Here is a 25,515-nt window from a genome sequence, read left to right as displayed (position 1 = left end):
AGAATTCATGATACTAAATGTCTACGGTAAATATTAACAAGGATTGCAAAATAGAATGTAACATATAATTGTACGATCAACTTTTGATACAGTAAGCTGGAGAGAGAGAATTCCTTTTATTATGTTATCGAACCTTTTATTTATCGACGGATAGAAACAACTTCTTTTACTTAAAAATGAAACAATCAATCCGAGATATTACTTTCGATACTAATTCTGCTTGTTAAGTGAAATTATGCAAATTAAACGAAGATATTTTTTTATACATGTTCAGTATATTAAGCATACCCCTATATAATTTATTCTTTTCTGATTATTTACATGTAAAATACTCATTACGTACATTCGTAAAATTCCTTTTGTATATGGGTATAACTTAAATAAAACATTTGAAGAAACGGAGTGTGTAATTCACGAGCATTCATGTTCACAAATAAATTCCATCTTTGAATAAACAAACGTGACCATGACATTGAAATAAAAATCCCTAAGAGAAGTGATTCCCTATGTCAGTAATAAATTCCCTATATACCTAATATTTATCTTACAGTCGCAATCATATAAACAGGTCTGACACTCTATACCGAAGTATACGAAAATTTGTTCGAAAATTGAGTCGTGAGAATTAAATGTGGAAGTCAAGGTTTTCGTTCTGCGCATGTGTAACATACTATGAATGTCTCAGATAGAGACAGACATATTCTACTTGTCGGAGATGGAAAAACAGCGGGATTTCCCATCCGGAATGTTGGGAAAACCCCAATACACTAGTCCAGACTTTTACTATAGCCGCCCTTAAGTAATAAAAATAAGAAATAGTCTTAATGTTCCAATCTGATTTTATGACGGTGAGTTTGGGCGCGAAGTGACACGGCAGGTCACTGGACATAGCCACGGTCACCGGAAGGGACACGTATCTGACAGAGGTATGAAATGATTATATATGGCTCTCCTTAAAAACAAAGATTAACCCGAGAAGCGAGGACAGGAGTATATAAGGGCAGCCTCTTTTGGATTAGCGGAGTTAGTTAGTTTGTTAGTGAGTCGTTGGACGAATTGCCGATTGAGTTATCGGGAAGTTACCCGAATCGAGTAGCACGTTGATACTTGTCCCCCCGTGGACCGTGGATTCGTTATCGAACCTGAATTCGTTGTCACCATCATTTCCATATTCGTACTGATAAATATTGGCTACATTCGCGACGGTAAAGTAAGTAAAGGTTCATCGAACGCCCCAAAATTCCAACCTGACTGCGACATCTATCTGTCTCGCACGAACGAGAATTTTGTCGTCGTCCATATTGATTTCTCACGACTCAATTTTCGAACGGTTTCCCCTAGCGACTGTCGAGAATTATATGATTTACTTCACCACACATCAAACTGCATTTTTTCATACGTTCGTTTGTTTAATATTATTATAATGGTAATATAATTCCCGATATAAACGGTGAACTATCTTTTAACAATTCTTCCGAAATGTTTAGTTAGCTTTAGTATAAAATCAAATTATTTTTTCAATTTCATTTATACATATTAAAAATTTTCGCGTCGCCAGTCTATCACTCAATGATGTAAAAATATTAACAAAAATAGTGTTTTATTATATAATTTCGTACATTTTCAACAGATAGGGATAATCCAGATCAGAGCTTCTCGTTCTAAATTCAACATGGCGGCGCATACATGTTGTCTGCATTTCTTCATTGAAAATGGTTGTCAAACGCATGACAAATACGTTTCACAACTCCCAAAAATTTGTGATACTGTAATATCACCGGAAGTAGCATGAGTACAATTTCTTGTGGAAAATGCACAGTAATGGAAGGAAGTCGTTTAACGAAATATAGTCACAAAGAGTGGCGCAATATAGCAAAAAGGGAACGTCGGAGACGTCTGCGTCGCAAAGCGGCCTCTCAGCGAGAAGCGACCGAGGAACAGCTGAGGGCAGCACTTGAAAAAAGTGCGGAATATTTAAAATGGCTGGAACAGTGTGAAATTGAGGACAAAGAAAAAGAAGCTCGGGAAAAAGAAGAACACGATCAACGGGAAAAATTATGGTTAGAGGAAGAGGTAAATATATAATAAAAGCGAAAAATACTATTTATGCAACCTTAGTGAATTTCCTTTTTAAAAGTGTACATTCTATTTCTTTTATTTGGTCGTTTTAATTTATGGAATCTATTAGCAAGCAATTGATTAACGAACGTATATGTCGAAATTACTTTGTTTTCGGAATCGATAGCATACGTTCGATTAATTATAAAGTTACTCGCAAGAATTTTCCACATGAGTTATAACCCTGAAAATAATGTTAAAATGTGGATACCAAAGCCTGCTAGTTACTACATGGTTCCTATAAACTAAACAGTCAAGCCTTAATAGTAAAATATATAGATAATACGTAACACTATGTTTCATCTCCCTAGGTGAAAGCCCAAGAAGAATGGCAAATTTTGCAGGAGAAAAAGCAAAAAGCTCGACAGTTACAATTGGAGCAAGAGGCGAAAATTCGCCAAGAATTTGAAACGAAACAGGAGGCTATTCGCAAAAAACAGGAAGAGGAGAAACGTAGGAGAGAAGAAGAAATTAAAAGGCGGGAAGAGCTACTTAAAGAGATCGACGATTACATCGATAATGGAATCAAAACCCCGGAGGCTTTGCGTGAGGTTATCGATAGTCAACCTGGTAAAGAGCTTTGTCCGTTTTTCACAAAGACAGGTGCTTGCAGGTGAGCAAATAAATCTTAACCTTTCAATCTTTATTAGGTAAGCAGTTAAATAAAAGTATGATATCGAACAACTCATATACGTATATGTTTGCAGATATGGTGACACTTGTTCGAGAAATCATCGCAGGGTATGTTTAAGTAAAGTCATATTAGTACCTGGTTTTTATACGCATTTTTCTCTGGAGAAGAATTCTGCGGAATACGACACTGATATTGCCCTTGAATTCGAAAGCTCGGAAACACGACAACATTTCCGAGAATTTTACAAAGATGTAGTCCCGGAACTGGAATCGTTTGGAAAAATAAAAACCTTAAAATATTGTTGCAACACCGAAGTTCACTTGCGGGGCAACTTATATGTCGAATATTACACCGAAAGGGAAGCTGCTAGGGCTTTGAGGAGACTGAAAGGTCGATGGTATGCCGGCCGACAGCTTAATTGCGAATTTGTCAACCTGAGATCATGGAGGAGTGCTGTCTGTGGGATGTCGAAATGTCCCAAAGGAAGGGCATGTAATTTTTTACATACTTTTAAAAATCCACACGACGAATATGACATCAAAAGCCCGCCGAGATGGGTGAAACAATCGTCTTCGTCTGCTCAGGAAGTTACGAGCAATAAAAAAACCGAACACAGGTATTGTTTATAAATGATAGATTATATCGTTACCATATATTATTGATATATATTGTTTTGATGTCTTTTGTTTAGAAATAAATCGAAATGGGAAGATGTTAGCGACGTGGAAGATAATAAAAATTGGAGGTGGTCCGAATCCCCCGAGCCCGAGATAGGTCATCGTTCGAGGAATGTTGAAACTCGCCATCATTATTTCGACGAAAGGGACTTTCGACAGAAATCGACTCGCGACAAAGGATACGAACAACTCGACAAGAATAGATCTATCGATCATGAGTATTCGCCGCCGGTCAAACGTCATCGAACAAGATCTAGAAAACACATAGATGAAAAGATCAGAGATGATGATGTTTCAAACGATCGCGACTATTCTAGAAGACGCTCAAAGAAATACAAAAAAAGGACAGAAGAGGATGATGATACGTCGCCGAGGCGTTCGCATAAAAGACACTTGAAAAGCAGCGATCGAAATTATCGTTCGAGAAGTTATAAGTTTTCAGATAAACATTCTAAAAGAGACAAAGAGGATGTCGAGAAAGATAGATACAGATTGAAAAGTCATAGTGAGTCGTGTGAAATTTCTTGGGAAAGAAAATCAAAGGGCACGTCCGGAAAGTCGAATATCGAAGAAATAGTCGACGCGATAAATCTGCCTTGCGTAAAATCTAAATGGGACAAAGAAAATTCGGAACAAATTGATTCCGAAAGTACGGGTTCTTCCGATTCTGAGGTCTCTGGCGTTGTCGAAGACAAAGATGTTGACAAATCGGAAACATCGTGGAAACTTCCTAAAAAAATATCCGACGACGAGTGGGCTACGACGGATTCTGAAAACGAAATAAAGATCAAAGAGAATTGACGTAATAGACGTTGAATTTGTGTAAAGTCTCATCGTGACTTTGTTGAAAGCTATATAAGGAAACCAAATATAATGTGAACAATATGTACTTTTTCATACCAAAATATATTTAATAATAAAACGTTACATACTTATCGCAATAGGTCCTTTCTATTTTCTTTTCACTCTTTAATCGTCGTTGAAAATAATTCTAAAGTTCTTTACTCTCGAATTCGAGAGTTACGTAATACAAAGCTGATTTTGAAATATTCAATAAATAAGATAAATATTATTGGAATCAATCAAGCGGTAGATATTATCTTTCTAGCACTAATATCCGTATTTACAATTTGATATTTTTTAATGTATAGAATGTGTACCTTCCGCGGTGATTAGGGACAATTTGTATCAACTTATCAGATAAATTTGTTTAATATGATATAGTATTAAGAGAATTTCGTTCTATATCTCGCTATAAAATGTTATGTACCATTGTCTTGCGAACCAATCTAGTGGAACTCGTTGAACGAATGAAAATTAATAGAACTTGTCTTGGTTCCGAAAACCGAATATGATCTTAAGTTTTCTCGTGTTATTATGTTTTACCTGTCGCCTCGGCCATGGCGTTGGTCTCCATGGATTTCATTTTCACGGTTTGGAAGAGCCACGTTCTTTGGACAAATCGACTTGTGAAAATATAACCGAATTATGGATTCGACAACCCGTCGATCATTTCAATATCCGCGACAATCGCACTTGGTTGATGGTATGTTGCAAGTGGAATTACGCCGTTTAAAAACACAAAATGCTTATTTATATCTCGATCGTATTGTACATCGTATTATGCATCGTATATTTCGACAGCGTTACTATGAAAATTCAAGATATTTCAAGGAAAACGGACCGATTTTGATTATGATCGGAGGAGAATGGGCAATATCTAAAGGCTTCTTAGAGGCTGGTTTAATGTACGAGCTCGCATCCGCTTATAATGCGATCATGTACTATACCGAACATCGGTATTACGGCAAAAGTAAACCGACCGAGTAAGTTAATATCTTCTCAAGCGCTAGTATATTTTTACTTTTGTTTGCCACAACCTTTCTATTATTCTATTACCTTTCGAATCTTTTAGAGACACTAGTTCAAGAAACTTGCAATATCTAAGCGTAGATCAAGCACTGGCGGACTTGGCATATTTCATCGAAACGAGGAAAAAGGACGAGAAACTTTGTAATAGTAAAGTGATTGTTTTCGGTGGATCTTATGCTGGAAATGTGGCAACATGGGTTAGATTGAAATACCCTCACCTCGTTCAGGGTGCGCTAGCTAGTAGCGCGCCAGTTCTCGCCAAAGTTGATTTCTATGGTGAGGAATAAACTCTTTTGCAATTCCATGTAATTCCTATCAATTAAAAAAAAAAAAAATAGATAAATAGAAAAGGAAGCTTCTTTTTTAGAGTATTACGAAGTCGTGACGGAATCGCTCCGTAGACACAGTCAGAAATGCATGGACGAAGTTAAAGCTGCTTTTAACGATGTCGAAGAGTTACTAGCCATTCAAGGAGGCGCACAGAAATTAAAAGAGTATTTCAAGTAATTATCGTTCGTAGGAAATTAACATAATTCGCCGTGTATAATATTTGTTTAAGTTACACTTGAAACTGTCGTAGTTTGTGCGATGTGCCCGATGTACATTCCTTCAAGGATCTGGCTCATTTGGGCAACCTTCTAGCAGAGGTATAGTTTTTCGAAGAATACGCTGTTGCATCTTGAATAAAAGATAAGTAACTGCTTCTAATCATAGTTATCAATATCTTTCTAATCAGGAATTTGCTAGCATCGTTCAATACGATAAAGTGGAGAACAATCGAACAAAAATCGCCGCTTGCTGCGAAAACATGACTGCTTCGTATCTGGGTAGCCCTCTCCAGAGATTGGCGCATCTCGTGTCGAACAAAGATAAATGCTTGAAAAATAATTACAACAAGTTTGTCGAAGTTTACAAAAATGAAATATGGGACTCGCAACCTGATATCAGTACGTTTCCTACTTGCGGCAATTAAAAGGAGGTTTCGCGCTTGTGAATTGTTTATTATTAATCTTCACATATCGGTGTTTCCAGTGAGGTTATGGTTCTACCAGACATGCACGGAATACGGTTATTATCAAACAACAGACTCAAGGAAGTCGGTTTTTGGAAGCTTATTCCCGTTGCCTTATTTTACAGGTCTTTGTACCGACTTATACGGGTACTAGTACGTATTGTAAAATGTATTGTTTGATATTTTCTCGAGAAATAGTACACAAACTCGTTTGTCTATTGTTTGTCTCACAGCTACGGTAACAGATTCTTGTATACCAGAATTGGAAGAACGAACACAATGTACGGAGGTTTACGACCAGATTTGCAAAACGTCATTTTTACTAACGGGGACGTCGATCCGTGGCATGCTCTCTCTGTTCTTCAGGACTTAAATGAATTCTCTCCCGCCATACTCATCAAAGGTATTGTTAAAAAAATCGGAGATTGACAAACGTCGACCGATCTAATAAATCCACATTGTCTCCAGGATCATCGCACTGTCGTGATTTGTACAGCGATTTGGATACGGATGTTGAAGATCTTATTCGAGCTAGAGCAAGAGTACGTAAAATTATTGGGACATGGATTTCTTCTTAATCGTTTGTTAAATTGTTTTTAAATAAAGTATGCGTAAGAAAATATTTATTTCCAATAATATGATTTTATTTACAAATTACGAAAATAAAACGACATATAACTTATACTTTATCGAACGTAAGCCTAAGGTTTGAGGACTACAATTATTTCATTTATATATTGAGATTCATCGAGCACAAAACTTAGTCGCGTCGATCGAGATCGAAATTTCATTGCTGTTTCTTTTACATTTCTGAATAATATCTTAATAAGCTCTTACAGCTACAATAATCGCTAGGATAACGTATCTTGTTGTAGCCCTGATAATTCGCTACAAAAAAGTATCGATGACTTTATCCTATCGATATGGTAAATATCGGTTATGAAGTTTATTATTATCAATAACACGGCTTAATCAATCGACTTCGAGCTTTCTGAAAGAACCCGTGATACCGTACATGGTGGAATCACTGGAACCGATATCGGAACAACCAAAGCCTTGTTTCAAGGCCGATACCGCACCTTCCCGAGCCTTCTCCGAGTATAAATCCAAACACACTCTCATCTTATCGTGGCTCAATAACGTCGGTCTCATTTCTAGCAACTCTTTCTTCCATAATTCTGCGCAAATAAAAGTTTATTTTCTTCGTTTCGCGGTGTAAGCACGTGTCAGTTTCATTTAATTGGAGATAGTCGATTTGTACGTTAAAAGGAACATTGTTACTTAATTTGGAGCACGTTTAATTTCGCAATTTATCAAATTGTACTTACCAATCATTTCTTTCATAGGCATCGTACCGCCATACTCTTTAGGTAACATACTCGTATCCATTTTATGGTTGATAGCATCTTCTAGACTGGTGTAGATCTTGACGCGTTTTTTTATCTTTTCGGAGATCAATGACATACCAAAGTCAAGTGCGAATTTCAAAGAAGGATGTGTGTTAATCGCGTGAACTTCCTTATGCCGCATGGGTATAGTTCGCTAAAACCATCATTTCGCTGGTTTACTATGCGAGATATTAAATTTCGAATATATTATATCATTTTGAGAACATTCTCGGAATTACGCAATATCAGAAATTCTCCGACTGTTTCGTAAGAAGTTGCGTATCCTTACGAGTAAAATGTTATCCAACTTGTTAGAGAACGCGTATATAACTAGACTTTATTAATAATTTGACAAAAATAAAGATAGTCGCACCTTCTGTCTCGCTTGAAGCTGTTGCAACTTGTTATTATTTGTGAATGAAAAACATCGCGCAAGGATATTCAACGAATGTGAGACAAACAGTCGTGAGATTTTCTACGTCCTTCGTCGAACAATTTGAAATTATGGAAAAACATAGGGTTTATAAAACTCGTACCTCGCCGTTCTTCACGATACGGACCGCCTCCTTCGGTGTAAAAAGCGTCAAATGGGGGAAACTGACACCGGCTCCATCGGCGAAATGAACGAAACCCCGTACTTGACTTTCCTCGTCTTCCATCAGACACTCGTATGTTATCGCGTGAATTCTACACATGTCGGCATTGGTATACTTATGAGGATCAAAGACGCCTGAAAGTGCATGTTCCACGCAGTTATAGAAAGTAAATATACATTCATAAACATTTAAACAAACATTCGTAAGATTACGGTTACACGTTTCCGCAACTACTTTTCAAAACCGTATAATAACAGTTGCAACGAAACGACGTGCATGCTGTCTGAAATTGCTCTGAAAGTAGAAGCGACGATTTAATAGCGGAATAAAATTACACGGAATGACAGGTAATCAACACATCCGTTGCAATTGTTTGGATTTGTTAAGAAGTTCGCCTGGAAACATTTGTAACTGGCAAAGATAGCTATTATTATGCGCGTATTTTCACAAATTATCCACGTTCAAATATATAATCAAGTTTCGCAATGACAATCGGCAATGCTGAAATTGACACGTTCTCCGTGTCGCCTGAACGACGCTACAGGACACACGCGGTACCCCGCGTCAGCAGCTATGTTCAGGGTATGTGCATAATATCGGTTCGAATGAGTGGCGCAAACCAAAAATTGCGAAACTGTGAAAGAGGAGTTTCACAATATTTTGCATAAGGCGCGTATGAAAATTATTGTCCAGCATATAATGAAACTCGACTGGGTCAATCAACGTGTTAACACTTAACGCTCCAAGTGTGCCTTTCAAGCACCACTGATGTGCGACGCTCTACTCCAAAAGTATTTTTGGGTCGTTATCGGTATTGTTTACAAATAAAAAATAATACTCCTCAGTGAGTACTGTGAGACCTGTGAACGCAAACCCGGTTTGCATCCCAATGAATGTTTTAAACAATTCCACACATTACTCAATTATAATTAATATAAATATTCTAATCAAAATTATATTACTTCTCAGATGAATAAAGATTGTTTTCAATGACTTTAATATTATTATTTACACGTCATTGTAGCATTTTAAATCTGACACTTAAAAACTTGCGAGTTCAAGTATGATAAGAATAAGTTGCCGGTCGATATTCACAATTAAAAGTCGGAGCGTTAAGGGTAAACCGACATTAATTTACCTGGTCTGGCAATTATAACACGGCGGCCTTTGGCGTCACGTCCAGGTGCAGCGAATATATATCTGGAAAAGCACAAGTTATGCGATCGTTATATCAGGTCGTATCACGCTTAGTTAGTACTTTGTTTAATCTCACCCCAAAGATAATAGCTCGTCCATAGTTGGTTCGGTAATGTCCAAGTTATTGAACGCGGGGTGGTAAACTTGGCGCAGCAGCAAATACCTTTCGATCGCCTCTTCCGCCATCGGAACGTTAAATTTTTTACATCTTAGGAATCTTAATAAAAACTGCGCATCTGTCGAACGAGATCGTGTGTCAGTAGCATCGACGCGCGATAATCTCGCGCGTGACTATACCTACATGTACGTATGTATGTACTAACTGTGCAAACGCTATACTCGAAAATAAAATTTCTCACCGAGGCGACAGTTTTGTATACGCGGATTCAGTTTTATCCAATTACGTATTTGCTCAAGAGCTTGGTCTCTCGTATTTTTATCTTCTCTGAGTTCCTCCTTCGCCAGTTTCTGCGTTTCCGTCGACAGGCTGCATTCGTAGTCATCGCCCTCGGTTACCCATTCGATCGCGCCCATCTCGTTACTTTGATTTGTCTCCAACAACAGGCAGTTTTAAATTTTCGATATCCAAAGTATAACGGATCGGTGGAAATTCTAAAAAATCATTTGTTCCTCTTTACCAACGATCCATCTATCGTCCCATTTTCCATCTTACGTTCCCTAATCGGTAAATATACCGCGATAGTTACAGGTTTGACGCGCGATATTCGAAATAAGTTTGATCGCGATCTTTGTTTTCAGTGAAACGGCATTCTTTTGCATTCACATTTTCGATCGTCGAGCGATTCGTTTCTTTAGTGGACCGCTGACACAGTTCCCTAATATCGTTCAAAGTCACGGCATGAATGAAAGCATCGTGGTGAGAAAGAACACGCCTGAAACACTTTCTTTCGATCGCGTAACGCCACGTCTTGCGTAATTTCGTAAGAACTTAGCCAATTATAAGCTAACAGTGATTTTGTGACATAACAATTTCGTCGTTTTATGATATAATGTTTGACCAAGTATGAATACCGCTAAGTATTACGTGTTCCGTGATAGCAACATGTGCCGTGTTGTGAGCGAGTGACTTGTTTCGCAATCACTTTCTCCGATTACGTAATCGACCAGCTTGTGCGCCCATCTTTGTTCTCGAATTTTGTACGACCGACTAACATCGTTCGCGTAATATCTCACTATCATCATCGTAAACAATCATTTTTGTTTGTCAGCTTTCTAACGGTCCACTCGATTCCATATTCTAAAGCGGATTATTTCTATCAATCATTTATCGTTCATCATCCTCTTATAACCTTACGCGTAAAAGGATTCTGCTGTTATTTGATCGACGTGGAGTTTGTAACGTTCGTTAGGAAACGATCGTTGGTAAACAGAACAAGACTGATGCTTTTATTTTATCGCTTTTAGTGAATCAACAGGTTTGAAACGTGAAACTCGGATAGAAAGGGACGAAACAAAGATAAGTCAATTGAATCATTAAAATCGCCACATTTTTGCCGACTGTGCCTATTCAGCGTCTCTTCGTTGTACTAGCAACAACGTATTGGTCTTATTGGTTGGGAAATTTCAACAGTCAAGGCAAATTTATGGATGCAGAAGGTTTCTTTTACGTCTACGTTAACATGAACTAGCATAATACGAATGGGGTTATCGAGCAACCGGCGGAATAAACCACGTAACTATCTTCCGTGTAGAAAGTGCCACTTATCGTCTTATTATTACTCAAGTTCTTTCTCGAATATCGACTGCCGTTCACCCTATATCTAGCAATCTAAGTATTTTTGCTATAAAGCATTACGTCAGTTATGTCGACAGATTTGTCCGCGTCCTCTTCTTTCTTTTTTCCCTTTATCGTTCTCTTATAGTTACGTTTTTATGTTTCTCACGAGTTCAAGTACCGAAAACTAGACTTCGTATCGAACAGTACCTATGACATATTAGGTTGGCAACTAAGTGATCACTTAGTTGTCAACCCAATAAATTATCAAGGATAAACAGTCTGTGTAATCAAATATAGACAGAAGAATTATCAAATCGAGTAAAGTATACAATTTACTCTACCTTAATGCGCGTCAACTAAACACTGTTTCGTATATTAATTCGGTTATATGCAACATTATTGGCTATTGGTTTCTGTTGATCAAAGTCAGATGACATTGAATTGCAGTAAAGAAAAAAAAAAAAAAAGAAAAATACATCACGTTTAGATATTTACGCTTTTACACATTCAAAATCAAATTAAATCTGTTGTATGCGAGGCCTTGGCCTCCAAAATTCCTGACCTCTGAAAACAAGGTTAGGATACAATTACTGGTACTTAGTATTCACCTGACATCGGTCCGATGAAGTACAACGAGAAGAACAATGTAAGTTCCTTCAGACGCGACTAAAATTTATAATAAGTTTGGTGAATTATCGTACAAACAAGGAGATCCATTTGAAGGTATCCGGAATGAGTTATTGGTATACTGTTGCTACGAGATAAACTAATGTGACGAACAAAATTGATATATTTGAGATAGTAAATTGAGATAGTAAAATTGTGATAAACTAATAAAGTTTCTAATTTTCTAGAATTTAAAAACCAAGTCGATCGTATTAAAATGTTTCTTAAGAAATTAATATAATATGAAATTTAAGCAATACATGATAATGCGATTGATATAATTTGTTTAAAAATTTTTGTTTTCAAGAACTGCTAACTTCTCAATGATATGATTCTGACTTTAGCCGATAGCACACGTTATTCAATTTTTCAACAATATTTCAAGCTTTGATTCTTACTAAATAAATTCTTGCGTCTCCAAACGAAACAATTTTATTAATAACTTATGGAATTAATGGAAAGCCATGTAACATACCCAAGTTGTAGTTGCGCAGGTGAACACTTGGAGGAGACTGTTTCCTCTTGGCTTGCGACCGCTCTTTTATAATTTCCACTTGCACCTTTCTTCTACCTCCGCCTTCGGTACTCACGCGGTAGCTTATGGGCCTTATGGCTTATACCAGCAGACTCAAAGCAAAGAAACAAAGTCCCTTTCAGGGACAAATCTCGCCTTTTTTAAATACTTTTCTTTGTTAAATGGATCGAATAAATTGCCTAACGAAAGATACGTAAAAAACTGTTCCGTCACTTTGCAGCAAACCATCGAATACCATGGTTCACCTAATTGCTTGTCTTTTATAGGTACGTCGGTTGATATCATCGTTCACTTAAACTTAAACGATGCACTGTAGTAGTACATTTCGTAACAACTTTTTCTTTTTTTTTTTCTCTCTACTATGTTACTTTTCTACAATTCTTACAAAACGTCCCGAAAATTGTGGCTCCACATAGAAATGAAAGTTCTACATATTCTCCCTTACAGTTCGTGTCCTAAATTTGGTAATTCATCAAATGATAATTATATTACAAGTCCACGGTCAATATAAATACATAAGTTGGAAGAAATTAATTAATTGGAAATTTAAATAATTCTTATCTTTCAATAATTTAACATTAGTAAAGCAAACACGATGACATCGTATAATATTTCGAACAACAAGTGAATTATTAATCAACAATATTCTTCAAATTTATTAAAAATATATAATCATATCTTATTTTCTAATCAATCAGTGTATTCCAGGTAACTGTTTCTATCTTACATCACCGATCTACGTAACAAATAATTAGGAAATTTCTTTTTTTCCTACTCTTAATCTCGAATATGTCTTACAGTTACGCATCGAGATTAATTATATATATATATATATTTTTAAAAAACCAGGACGAATTATATTGGACGCTATACTACGTTAGTATTACGCACTGACAATTAACAAACGCTACACTTGTCAATTTTATTTTGTCATTTTATTTTCTTGTCGATATCATCACTAATAATTATACTCAAACTTAAAGCTAATTTACAATTCTAAAAAATTCTTAAATATGTAGATATTCCTATAGCAATTAACAAAGATGAAAATATATTGGAAATGTATAGGGAGTTACATGGATTGTTATGGTTTTGCATAACGCTAGCGGTCGTACTCACATGAGTGTACGTAATAGTTGTTTCGATGCTGTTTATTTACCAAGCTATGACATGCAATGGTTCGAGCACTTACTATCAGGAAGTGAAATGTGATCATACGTGAAGAAGCGTCCTGATATAGATAATGTAGCGCGGACATAACATTTTATGGGATATCGTGTCACGTAAAGTGTAAAGTACCGATCTTGGAGAAAAAATCCAAGGTTTTGTTGTGTTCTTCACGATTTAGGATAAGTTTAAGCATTATATCACGAACCATATAACAGACGTAAACATATTATGTAATTTCATAAGAAAAGCGTAAAAAATACTCAACGTGCCACGTTGTGCAGAATAAAATACGTACACTGTAAAAAGTAATAACTAGACTGACGCACATCGAATTTTCATTCTCTAATTACCCCTATATGAATTATTATCAAACATTTTATTTTTACACTTTCGTAATACACTTAAATCAACATTATATTATCTCAAAAAGACATGAATTCGCGTTATCCATCGTATATTAAGATTTGAGCAATAATTGAACGGTATTATCTGCAGCGCCAAGTTATGAAAAAAATAAACAATATTTTATATCATACTATGTACAATATATGTAATGTACTACAAATTTCTACAAAATAAAACACCTATACGTATCGTTGGCGTTCTTAATTGATTAATGAATGAAAAAAGGAATGAATAAAGCAGATTAAATACAAAGGATTACAATAATAACTATATTGGAGATATATCTTTTAAATCACAAATTCTCATCTTATTAACACATATTATTTTCCTCTTCTTATTTTTAATGTTAGTTTCTTTTTGGCAGTGGTTGTGGCAGAGGGATAAACAATTTTTTTAATGAGGCAAGGGGGGGAAAAGTGTAAGAAAGAAATGCAATGAACAAAATCAAGATGGTATTTAAATAAACTAAATAACAGCTTTAGCTAGCAGTTTAAACTGTGTAAACTTGGTGTTTGTGTTAAATGTATTTTGAAAACTAAGGAATGTATATGTGTAATAAAAAGTGATCGAGGGTATTTACTATGATTTATTATTTAAAAATGTATGAAGTATTAAAAAATGTTATAATAAAATATAATGATAAAAATGACAGTTTATTAAAAGTATGAAATGTTTAAATTTGGCTCTGCTTTTCAAATAAAATTGTTCTTATAACATACGTATATTTATGCTATAATTTATAATATTATAGTTACTTTGATGCTCTTTTATTATATTATTTTAATTGTTGATTTACATATATGTATTTAGTGTATCAAAATAATTATTTTTTATGCAATTCGTATAGTATTTCCTTTTTCCAATCAACCATTATAGATGTGATAATGCTACACTTTGTATAAAATTCTAGCGAAAATAGTTGACATAAATGTCACTGATCATATAATAATTAGTTTAAAAAGGTTAATATCTCAATAACATCTGTAATACTTAAGACTAAATCTAAGATCACATTGAAACCTATAATAAGCTTTTAAGATATTATAATTTTGTACATTTATTTTTTCTGAGTAATTAACGCTAATATTTTAGTCTTGAAAATTTTCTATATTTTAAAGAAAAAGGAACATATATGTAAAGATAAATAAATTATTACATTAAATTTAGAGTCTACCAACAACTTGTACCTTAGCATATGCCCCTTTGCAGCCACTGCCAAAAAGTAATAAATTTTGTTTGACTTCATTTACTTGATCCAATGTAAGTGTCAAACCACTGTTTGTTGCCGCCTCAACTATGCACATTTGTAATGCTTCTTCGTTTAAAGGCTCATAAGGAACAATTAAACTATCAATCTTTTTATGGACCAGTGCTTCGCGAATCGTATTTATGCTTTGTGTTAAATCTATTTTTCGTTCTAGATTATTGTTCACTTCTTCTATGTTGAAAATTGCTATTACGGTGACACATTTAGGTTTTGTTTGATTTAATACATCTATTATATTAGAAAAAATATCTAAATTTTGCATTTTTAAATTTTCCAGTATAATTAACTGATACAAATCAAGTGAATTTGACAAATATGCATCGGTATGATGGTTCAACAATATATCATATATAAAAATTTTCTCTTTCAGAGGAAAATGTTTTGCTATGATTTGAGCAGTGTAAGATTTCCCAACACCTGTTCCACCTATAAGACATAAAACTTTTAAATAGAAAATATCCTGATTTAAATGAGTTGTAATTTGTGACATTGCATTTCTTTGTCCATTTATCTTTTGCTGTAATTCTTGAGTAGCATTTAAGAAAAACGTTTCACGATTACAAACTGTAGGTATATTCAAATTTAAAAACATTGCAATTATTACTGCAATTATTGGTAATATGCTCAAAGTTAAACAACCACAGTAACACATATTTATCTTCTTTTTTGGAGAAATTTTGTTTTTTAATACTAGTGGCCTACATTTATTTTTTATGTTTTGATATGTCTTCTTATTTATAATTTTTGTATCACTGTTTGGTTTAATTTCAGCAGTTGTTTTCTCACAATTTCTCAGCTGTACAGAAGGAAAATGATCTTCTTGATTTATTGTATTTGCATTTGCTGCTGGGCAATGCAATGAAAATCGGGATACATTTGTAGGATTTACATTTTCAACTTCATCGAATAGTATCTCATTTAATGGTTTGTTTGGTATAAATTTTGGTGCTTGTAATATATTGCTATTTTTGCAGAATTGCCTATTAAGAGATGTAAACGAGTCGAAACAAGGTTCTGTTATCATCTGATGCTCGTTAAAAGTTTTATTATCGGTTCGCTTAATTTCGGACGTTTCCACTGGTCTAAAATTAAAAAAATAATTATTCATGCTGTCATCAAATCTACACAATAATATCTACCTTGCAGTTACATGTTCATTAAAAATGTGGTCGCAACTGTATTGTCTAATCAAGTTAGGCTGAGTTTCAGATTGATACATCTGTTTTATGGAGATTCGTTGAGAAGATGGTGTTTGCGAATAATTAACATCTTCTGTTATTTTCCAATCAGTGTCCGAATCTAATAATTTTAATGATGCAAAATGTTTTTCCATACCAATACTTATAACTCAAATCACTCTATACAATATCATTGGCAAATGAAACATAACCTGAAATTCAAAACATTTCCGCTAAAGGAACGTAAACAAATTAATACAATTTATGTATTCCACTACGATTTTGAGATTGTCTATTTCGTCGATAATCTTAAATCATTGTTAATCATTATTTTAAAAACAAGTTACATGGAAATTATAAACATTGATAAACTTATATTTGTTATAGATTACATTACTAAGAAAGAAAATAATTTATTTGAGTTTAAGTGATATAAACGACATATATATACATATATTCATATGTATATTATGTTTGTTATAATAATAAGACAATAATCTTACTTCTGCTTTAAAGATACATAAAGAAGATTTAAAAAATCGCGCGTAGTTCAATTCATCCGTTCCGTCTATCACGTTGATATTCCTGCTGTTCCAGCTCAGTTTCTGTTCGTGTATCGATGACCGCAGGTTGTGTGTTGCAGATATGATTATTTTGTATTTTCGTGATGTGACATTTTTCTGGTGAAAAGCAGCAAAGATGCAATCGACGCAACTAGTGATACGATGTTTCTGGGCTATGTCAATATTCGTATTAGCAGCGGGTAGAATTCACAAACTCGAATTACGGGTTAGTTCAAGGAATCTTCAGCTATAACGCGTGTAGTATATATCTGTATATCTACCCATTATTTTATTAGAATTCCTTTGCTACGTCAATCGCATTTCAACCGGCCACTAAAATTAACTTTGTTATTCGGTTTACACGTATAAAGTGATAATCACATTAAACTGAGATAAAATAAGTTAATTATGTAAACGAACGATATATTACATACGATAATATCGTACTGACATTTACGTTCATAGTTACGATTATTTAAATGGTTGCAAACGTAGTAAACAATATAAAAGATTCCCGCAAAGACTTTATTAAAAAGTTGCAGCATATAGGTTATAGCCAGTTGCGTTAATTGTATAAATTATTGTCTTTAGAGAACACTTTCCTTTTGTCGATTAGTCATAGGTTACGGAATTTTGTTATGTTTATACATATGTACTTGTGATATTGTATGTTACAGAAAGACGTACGGCGATACATTGCGTTAAGTACCTTTGGTTTCTACAAAGGAGGTACTCTCGATGTAAATTTAACAAATTTCAAAGTTGACCCATTTGACGAGAATGCCGTGGTAAGTAATCGCAATGTGAATATATTCACGCGTCATTCATTCACGAACACCTGTTTCCATTTCCGTCATTCTCATTGCTGCACTGCCGTCAGTGCTTTATTCACAACGGAGAATGCTTCGCATGTAACTGTCAATAAAAATGCGCACATGTGTGATACGCACTTCATCTAATCAATCAGTTGGTGCGTCCCGATATATGGTATAGGATCATATCGGCTAATTCGTCGAATATTAGGTTGCCGTCGCATAACATTTAAATGCATAGCCATAATCAGACAACAAAATGTGAACGTTCGTAATATGTACATTTTTTCATAAATATTTGATTAAACCCGGTAAACTCAAGTTCTTTAACATGCTCTCGGGGCTACAATCCTGATTACGTTCATGCTCAAGGGTACAATACAGCAGCGCTTATTAACGTATTTTCAGCCTATTTTATAAAGATTACCATTTCTAATTACAAAATGCTTTTTCAAGAAACTCCAAAACCTGTTTTTCTTCTTATAATTGTGCACTCTATACTTTTATGGTTTAGTTTGGGTTCACCTTGGATCGTACCCTAACCGATGCGATGAATCCATATTTAGACAGTCACTGGGAAAGATGTGTACTCGAAGACATTTCGAGCGTCAGGCCCGATTTCGATCAAAGAAATGACAGCGCCGTAATATATTTCACAATGGACCTCAAGAACAACTTGTAAGTATCGATACTTTACATTTATTTCGGAAATTCGATAACATAAATGTATGAGAAAACGTGTTTTAGGTTGAAGATAAACTGTAGTCGAAACCTACACATCGCACATATTTATAAAGATTTCAGCAACGTGTTTCTAATTCGGGAAAGCAGAGATTCTTTTCCACCCAGGTTCAGCGATAACGGTCTTCCGGGTGAGTTGAAATTTTCCAATTATTTTAATTTTATCGATTAATTTATAATAGAATTTTATTGCAATAAACACTGCTTTTACAACCGCTGTAACCATTGCAGCCGTTAATCCAGTATTTTGTCAAACAAAACTCTAAGATATTATATTTGAATTGAAAACAGAATGTCAAGTTATATTTAACTATGTTATAAGAATATTTAAAATAACATTGTAGTTAAAAGTTCAAGATCTTGGAACTGTTCCTCCTATCAAACAAATCTTTCTTTCTTCGGTTTCGGAAAATTAACAAAATTTCGTTGATTTCTTGAAAAAATTTGTATTTTTTTACTTCTTTTCGGAAAAGAGAGGTACATTGTTGTAAAAAATGAACAGTGTTCAAAAGTGGATAAATGGATTTAATATGTCGATCTTGTAGTACACTGTTATTTTTGGCAAGCATCCAAACGTAAGTATGTATGTTTATAGTAGTTGCGGGAAAGATACCATTGAATGGATGAAGTATTACTTCGTAGTATGTCATAATTTTCGCAGATTTCTTATTTGTCTTATCTAATTTTGTTTTCTTATCCGATCGATAAAATATTTGTGTTTAATTTTAATTATCAATCTCACATAATTATCTAAAGATTTTAATTTTACAATAATTATGACGATTCCTTTTATTATTCATTTAAAAATATTCAATTAAAAGATTGTTACATATCAATGAAAGGAAGGATTTAAATTTCTGAATAATCTTAAACAACGTCAACCTACGAACTTAAATAGTATATTATTTTTGTTACAAGTTATTTTTGACACAGTTTGCTACTAATATTAGAAACTTGATTCAATCGTAACGCAGACTAACAGGTGGAAAGTAACAAGTTGGCATGAATTGCATTGATCGCAACCTTAGAATATGTATGTATATGTGGAGGATTGATCGAGGATAGATAGTGCGAAATAACGAGAGCGAGATATTGCTGTCGCAATCCGTCAAATATATTTCGAATAAATAAATTAATTAATTTACAGCCGTTTATACGTTGGTATAAAATACAAGTCGCGGAATAAATACTCGTTAATGTTCATCGCGTAACTCGATAAATACTCTGTAGATAATATTCGATACTCTTCGATACTCTTCGATACTCTTCGATACTCTGCGATACTCTGCGATACTCTCTCGCTCGCGATCGCGTCCATTTATTTATACTGGTCGGGGGAGAGTCGGAAAATTCAAATTCATCTTCATTCGACGGTTGCCTGTAGCGGCGGCATTGTTTTGCCCGGAATCAATTTTGTTCTTACATTACTCGTAACCTAGCGGTCTTGATACTCCGAGGCAAAACAACAACATGATTTGAATTATCCTCTGACTCATGTGCCGCTACATATATATGTATGTAACATTTCTTTTACAAAGAAATTTTTATCGATGTATACGATATATAAATATTTCGTGTGTATCGCATAATTTTATTTATACTGTAGCTTATAGTTGTAACGATCATAAGAACCTATATTATTGCGATAATTTATGAATGACGTAAATCGAATGCCATCTGCCATTAATTGCTATGTTTTTTATTCTTGTTATTTGAATTTTTGTTATGCTGTTTGCATATAATATACGTATACATTCTCTTGATACCAGCATGAGTTCACTCTACATTTTAACCCACTAGATCATTCGCTCCTGTGTATACGCATTTACTCATACTGCATACTATATATGTATGTATTGTATGTGTACATATATACCCAACTAACGGTAAGATGGCACTACGAATCATCAGATATTTTCATTCAGTTGTACTGATACATGCTTAACATTGGACTTGCGTATCTATCTTATCTGACATTTAACATGTTTAATTGGTTGTCGAATTGATTCTACGAATTGATCGCTCGATGATGATAGCGAAATATGACAGCACTTTGTAACGTTTCAATGTTAGATTGATTTCGATCTTAACAAGAGACTTCTGCTTCTTACTCATTATAAGAATTGATAAATAAAAATTTAGATACGAAATTTGAACTTGCATTGCTATCAATGCAAACTTTTAACTTAGTTTCGCATGGTCGTAGAACTAAAAACGAATGTGATCGATATGTTATGGAATGTGGACCTGAAGCGACATCGGTGATCGAGCACCACTAAGATGAGAGTCGCTATAATTAACGTGACTCGTCCTCAATGTTATAAATACCTCGAAACTCAAGTATTTTTGAGGGTTTGGTTAGGTAACTGTCTTCTAGAGTATTACATTTCATGCCAATAATATTTCAACTGGATTATACCAAACTTACGACTAATATTAAATTAAACCGTTTTAATGGATTTCCAAATAAAATAACAATTTCTTTCATATATTCTTCCTTCTGGTAATCTCTGAAACTATTACGTATCACTTATAGCGTAATTTTTCCACAGGCAACGAAAGAACTAATATCGAAGATGAATCTGAGACGGGGTCAGACGGTAACATTTGTTCTGATCAAACGACCCCGTTCGCGATGACCGTACAGACCGTGAAAGGAGAAAAGTATTACAATACAAGTTTTTCTATGTATATTGCCAGTGCGGAAGAAGAAGGTCTCTATTCTCTTTATTTCCATAATTGTCCGAATTATAAATATGATTCCCAGGTAGCATTTGATTTCACGGTAAGAATTTGTTTTTTCTTTTCTTGTAGCAATCTTAATTTACTGAATGTGACATTGTGATAAATACGATGTATAATTTACAGATACAAATATCGGAAATTAACAATGGAAATTTCCTCAGTGCAGGTGAAATGCCTTTACCAGCTCTATATTTCATGATGGCACTTTTATTCTTTCTGTCAGGTTGTTTCTGGGTATTTATTCTTAAGAAGAGCAAGTAAGAGTTTTGTCTACATTTGTACAGCAGAGGTTCACCAATATGACAATGTCCTTCTCTCCTTCGAAACTCATGGATGTTTTTTTTTAGGCACCCTGTTTTTAAGATTCATTACTTAATGGCGGTTTTGGTGTACCTGAAATCCATGTCATTACTCTTCCATGGGATTAATTATCATTTTATTCAAACAAAAGGGGAGCATGTTGCTGCTTGGGCAATTCTATATTATATCACACATTTATTGAAAGGAGCCGTACTTTTTATCACCATTGTATTAATTGGCACTGGATGGACATTTATTAAACATATTTTAGCTGATAAAGATAAGAAGCTCTTTATGATAGCAATACCGTTACAGGTTAGTATTTTTATACGAGACACAGGGAGAAAAAGAGAATCGATATAGGTAGATACATTATGACATATTGTCATCTGTCAGGTATTGGCAAACGTGGCAGAAATAATAATCGAAGAAAGCGAAGAAGGAGATATCGAGTATAGAACGTGGCGAGATGTTTTTATTCTCGTGGACTTGCTTTGTTGCGGTGCTATTATATTTCCAGTAGTTTGGAGTATTAAGCACGTAGAGGAAGCTGCACACATAGATGGCAAGGCAGCTATCAACTTACGCAAGCTCAAGCTTTTTAAGCATTTCTATATTATGATATTTTCTTACATTTACTTTACCAGAATCATAGTGTACTTACTTAAGGTATAGCTTTCGTTACATTACCACTATTTTGACCACTTTGTACAAAAGAGATTTCATTTCTGTTATTCTGTTTTATAGATTACAGTACCTTTCCAATACGAATGGTTAGATGAAATGTTCCGAGAAATGTTTACATACGTCTTTTTTGTTCTTACCGGGTATAAGTTCCGAGCAGCATCTGCGAATCCGTATTTTACATTAACTAACGATGAAACAGCTCAGGCTGACGAGGACGACGAGATGGATGTCGTGTGAGTATTCACGTATTTGATATTTTTCTCCTACTTATGAAAAATCTTACCGTCGTATAAAAGAAGCTATTTTCATTCGTTATTTTCAAATATTTTTAGCAGTTTTTACTCTATTAACTATTTTATACTTTGGCCAGTTCTAATGTGACGATCTCAGTCTTTTTTCCAGTGTTTCCGGAGGTAGCGGTATCACCGAAGGTCTCAGTAAAGTGAGCAAGGTGCCGAAAGTTTTGAAGCCCATTACTTCGGATGTTCCATCCACTCAGGAAGAAAGAGACTGTTTGTTTAATAAGACAGAATCTTCTCACGACTATGATTGAACTATCTACGATGTAGGAGTTGGTCGTAATGCAACGATGATTCAGTATGGATGAACGTAAAAGACTACTTTTCTGTCGTGTGATACTTCAAAGGAGTGCCAGCAGTCAACAATAACACTTATCGTGAATAACATTTGAAAGCTGTCGAACGAAAACAAAAATATGTAGTTAAAGGTAGCATCCTATTGTTTGTTTCATATATTTTTTTTATAGCAGAGAAACCGATATTTTATTTATCAAATGGTTACACATTTTATTCCTCTTTGTCCTAGAATTGCAGAACATATTTTTAATTCATTTTAATTTGTATTTAATATTACACGAGAACCTTTGGGTTCAACAATTAACGAAAAATTGTCTCTTATTCGTCTTTTTTGTTTATTTAACACACAATAGAATTTGTTCTGCGTATACGCAAGTATACAACATTATCTGTTTTCCAATATGTAACTTCAAATTGGAGTTTAAAATTTAACGTAATTCACAAATATTGGTAGAGAAGTATTATAGATATTGGACAGAGCTAATCTAGGTGGTTTTAAAAGTTTAATGTTTTCGATACGCGATATAATGTGATTATACGTTTAGAATCATACTTGAATGCAAGCTCAATGAGAGTAAATTCGTGTTTTGATATGCGTCTTGTTGTAGCTAATTTTTCTTAGGCATTTAGCAAAACGGGAGACATTTCCATTTATGTTTCCCACAATAAACTTAGTTTTCTTCGAAAGAAGGAGTCGCGCTTCAGCGCTTTAGCAATCTTGTGATAATTGATGCATCAAACTCGGTGTATCATGATCCATTTTTGTAAAGCACTTGATAACCTTTTATATAGAAATAATTATTGTGTCAAAAAAAATGTCATATGTTTTAAAACATCTATTGTGTCCCATTACGAAATACTGTGGTTATTATTACTATTCTCCGTAATGTATATTATAGTAATTATCGTTATGTCTGTTACTATTAGTACTTTATTATATGTAACAGAAGGGACACGCAAGAAACGAGGTTTGAGAAATAAAATGGATATTTTTATGAAATGTCTCGTTTCTCTTGATACTATTATACTTTTCCCTATTATTGTGCAATAGTTTAATTTAAATGGTATTTTTAGACTCAGAGAGGTATAAAATAATTATTCCATGAAATGGTTTATTAGGTTCTTTTCTATATATATACATATACCACACAAATTTGTGATTTTGTGATTTTTAATGTCTTATACTACTCTTTGCGTTCTGTTTCGAGTAGCATTTATAAGAACTAGTAAGTACGTACTGTACTAAAAGTTCTAGCGTAATCTTCGTCGGTGATATAAGCAAATATTAGTATACTTCAGTGACGAGCATAGGATTCTCAAAAAATCGGTTAATATGTTCGTATTTTGAGCAGGAAGTTATACTACCGTGAGTTTAATTCAAAGAAAAAAGAACACGGAATTACAAAGTAATTTAAGCAGCAGCAACTAACAAAGCTGAAACTTGATAGTTTATTTCTAATTTTCTAACAACGCGAATATAGTGAATGTTCACGATGAATAATATCTTAATGACGTAATTTTAAGCTATGGATAGCAGCGACACGGACTATCACGCGTCATGCAATATCGAACAATTACACACGCATGGATGTGCCCGATTTACAGAGTAGAACACTGTGGGTTGACGAATTATGACAAGAAATGCATTTACCCCTACGATATCGACCTTAAATTGAATAATAAATTAATTAATGGCATCGAGCCAGTAACATCGACGAATTACTGTGGAACATTTTTCCCGATAACATTAAATCTTTATATAACATTTTTTTACGTTTATAAATTTTGATTATCTTGAACGAGCAAACAAATCCTCCACCAACAATGCGTCTACTATATTGTCGTTAAAAAACGTTAAACAACGCTGTTTAACCATAAAATCGCGTCGTATCAGTCTTGAACACAAACGATTCAAAGTTACGCATTTACAAAAACAAATAACGATAAATACTTTATTAAAAATTCATGATAACAAACACACGAAACAAAGTATCGTTTAGCGCGTTAAAATTGCTGTTACCTAAACGAATGATAAGAAAGTGCGACGAGTAAGTATTCAACTTTGCGGTAATAATAGTTAGGATTAGGATCAAAAGCGAAGGAAAACCAACGATAATTGTAATCGTGTGTGATTCTTCCAAATAATCTCGATAGATTTTTGCCGTAACCTTCGAATAGTTTTAACCATTTTAGACGATAGTGTTAAAATGTTTAAACAGAAATATGTTAGTCTAGGACAGCTTTTTCTTTAATATAAATATCTTTGTATTACATCGACGAAAGTATATCGAATGGATAGGTGATAATTACAAATAAAAATGTGGATTTCTAAAACAAAGTTGTGTTTATTGTAACAACTTTTCGGATAATTCGGCTATTAGACGTACACGTTGCGTTAACTAATCGGTTTGTTAATCTTGAATTACTAAAATGCCATTGAATCACAAACTAATCCAAGTAAGAGTGAGAATAATAAATTGCTCGACATAGCCATTGTCCTAGTCCAGTGTGGCGCAATGGGAGGATCTCTGGAAGATGCGATGAGACTCTCAACGATCTCTAGTTTCTCCGAGTCGCAAAGTGCATTCGTATCATTGAATATTCCTGCGTTTACTCCC

General features: G+C 34.3%; 5 protein-coding genes across 6 annotated transcripts; 3 read left to right on the top strand and 2 right to left on the bottom strand.

Annotated features, from left to right (window-relative positions):
• The first annotated feature begins 1,635 nt into the window (after positions 1-1,635).
• Positions 1,636-4,372, top strand: LOC117236084 (U2 small nuclear ribonucleoprotein auxiliary factor 35 kDa subunit-related protein 1). Its single transcript, XM_033498733.1, has 4 exons — positions 1,636-2,073; positions 2,430-2,731; positions 2,826-3,368; positions 3,444-4,372. Exons 1-4 carry the CDS (start codon positions 1,789-1,791, stop codon positions 4,228-4,230), a joined length of 1,917 nt encoding a protein of 638 aa, XP_033354624.1. The 5' UTR covers positions 1,636-1,788; the 3' UTR covers positions 4,231-4,372.
• Positions 4,373-4,752: 380 nt separating this feature from the next.
• LOC117236161 (putative serine protease K12H4.7) lies at positions 4,753-6,937 on the top strand. Its single transcript, XM_033498890.1, has 9 exons — positions 4,753-4,975; positions 5,074-5,255; positions 5,345-5,577; positions 5,669-5,804; positions 5,882-5,948; positions 6,038-6,248; positions 6,334-6,466; positions 6,547-6,716; positions 6,782-6,937. The coding sequence occupies exons 1-9, from the start codon at positions 4,781-4,783 to the stop codon at positions 6,889-6,891; spliced, it is 1,437 nt and encodes a 478-aa protein (XP_033354781.1). The 5' UTR covers positions 4,753-4,780; the 3' UTR covers positions 6,892-6,937.
• LOC117236162 (clavesin-2-like) lies at positions 6,920-12,564 on the bottom strand. The gene is made up of 7 exons (XM_033498891.1): positions 12,374-12,564; positions 9,854-10,106; positions 9,571-9,730; positions 9,436-9,497; positions 8,238-8,431; positions 7,642-7,855; positions 6,920-7,491 (listed from the first exon to the last, which is right to left on the bottom strand). Exons 2-7 carry the CDS (start codon positions 10,026-10,028, stop codon positions 7,286-7,288), a joined length of 1,011 nt encoding a protein of 336 aa, XP_033354782.1. The 5' UTR covers positions 10,029-10,106; positions 12,374-12,564; the 3' UTR covers positions 6,920-7,285.
• A 2,234-nt stretch (positions 12,565-14,798) lies between these two features.
• LOC117236106 lies at positions 14,799-17,075 on the bottom strand. The gene is made up of 3 exons (XM_033498780.1): positions 16,957-17,075; positions 16,415-16,665; positions 14,799-16,357 (listed from the first exon to the last, which is right to left on the bottom strand). Exons 2-3 carry the CDS (start codon positions 16,606-16,608, stop codon positions 15,172-15,174), a joined length of 1,380 nt encoding a protein of 459 aa, XP_033354671.1. The 5' UTR covers positions 16,609-16,665; positions 16,957-17,075; the 3' UTR covers positions 14,799-15,171.
• A 28-nt stretch (positions 17,076-17,103) lies between these two features.
• On the top strand, positions 17,104-23,897 carry LOC117236104 (protein GPR107). 2 transcript variants are annotated; one of them, XM_033498775.1, is made up of 10 exons: positions 17,104-17,242; positions 17,694-17,804; positions 18,343-18,506; positions 18,576-18,700; positions 21,122-21,354; positions 21,438-21,571; positions 21,662-21,929; positions 22,011-22,283; positions 22,362-22,534; positions 22,704-23,897. In XM_033498775.1, the coding sequence occupies exons 1-10, from the start codon at positions 17,153-17,155 to the stop codon at positions 22,852-22,854; spliced, it is 1,722 nt and encodes a 573-aa protein (XP_033354666.1). In that variant the 5' UTR covers positions 17,104-17,152; the 3' UTR covers positions 22,855-23,897. The 2 variants fall into 2 exon arrangements, with proteins under 2 accessions (XP_033354666.1, XP_033354665.1); XM_033498774.1 differs by having other exon boundaries at positions 22,692-23,897.
• The last annotated feature ends 1,618 nt before the right edge of the window (positions 23,898-25,515 follow it).

This window comes from Bombus vosnesenskii, unplaced genomic scaffold (assembly GCF_011952255.1).
Source record: "Bombus vosnesenskii isolate JDL3184/JDL3185 unplaced genomic scaffold, Bvos_JDL3184-5_v1.1 scf7180000013340, whole genome shotgun sequence".
Taxonomy (NCBI): Eukaryota; Metazoa; Arthropoda; class Insecta; order Hymenoptera; family Apidae; genus Bombus; species Bombus vosnesenskii.
The sequence above is the reverse complement of the archived record's forward strand: the minus strand, read 5'-3'. Positions and strand labels throughout refer to the sequence as shown.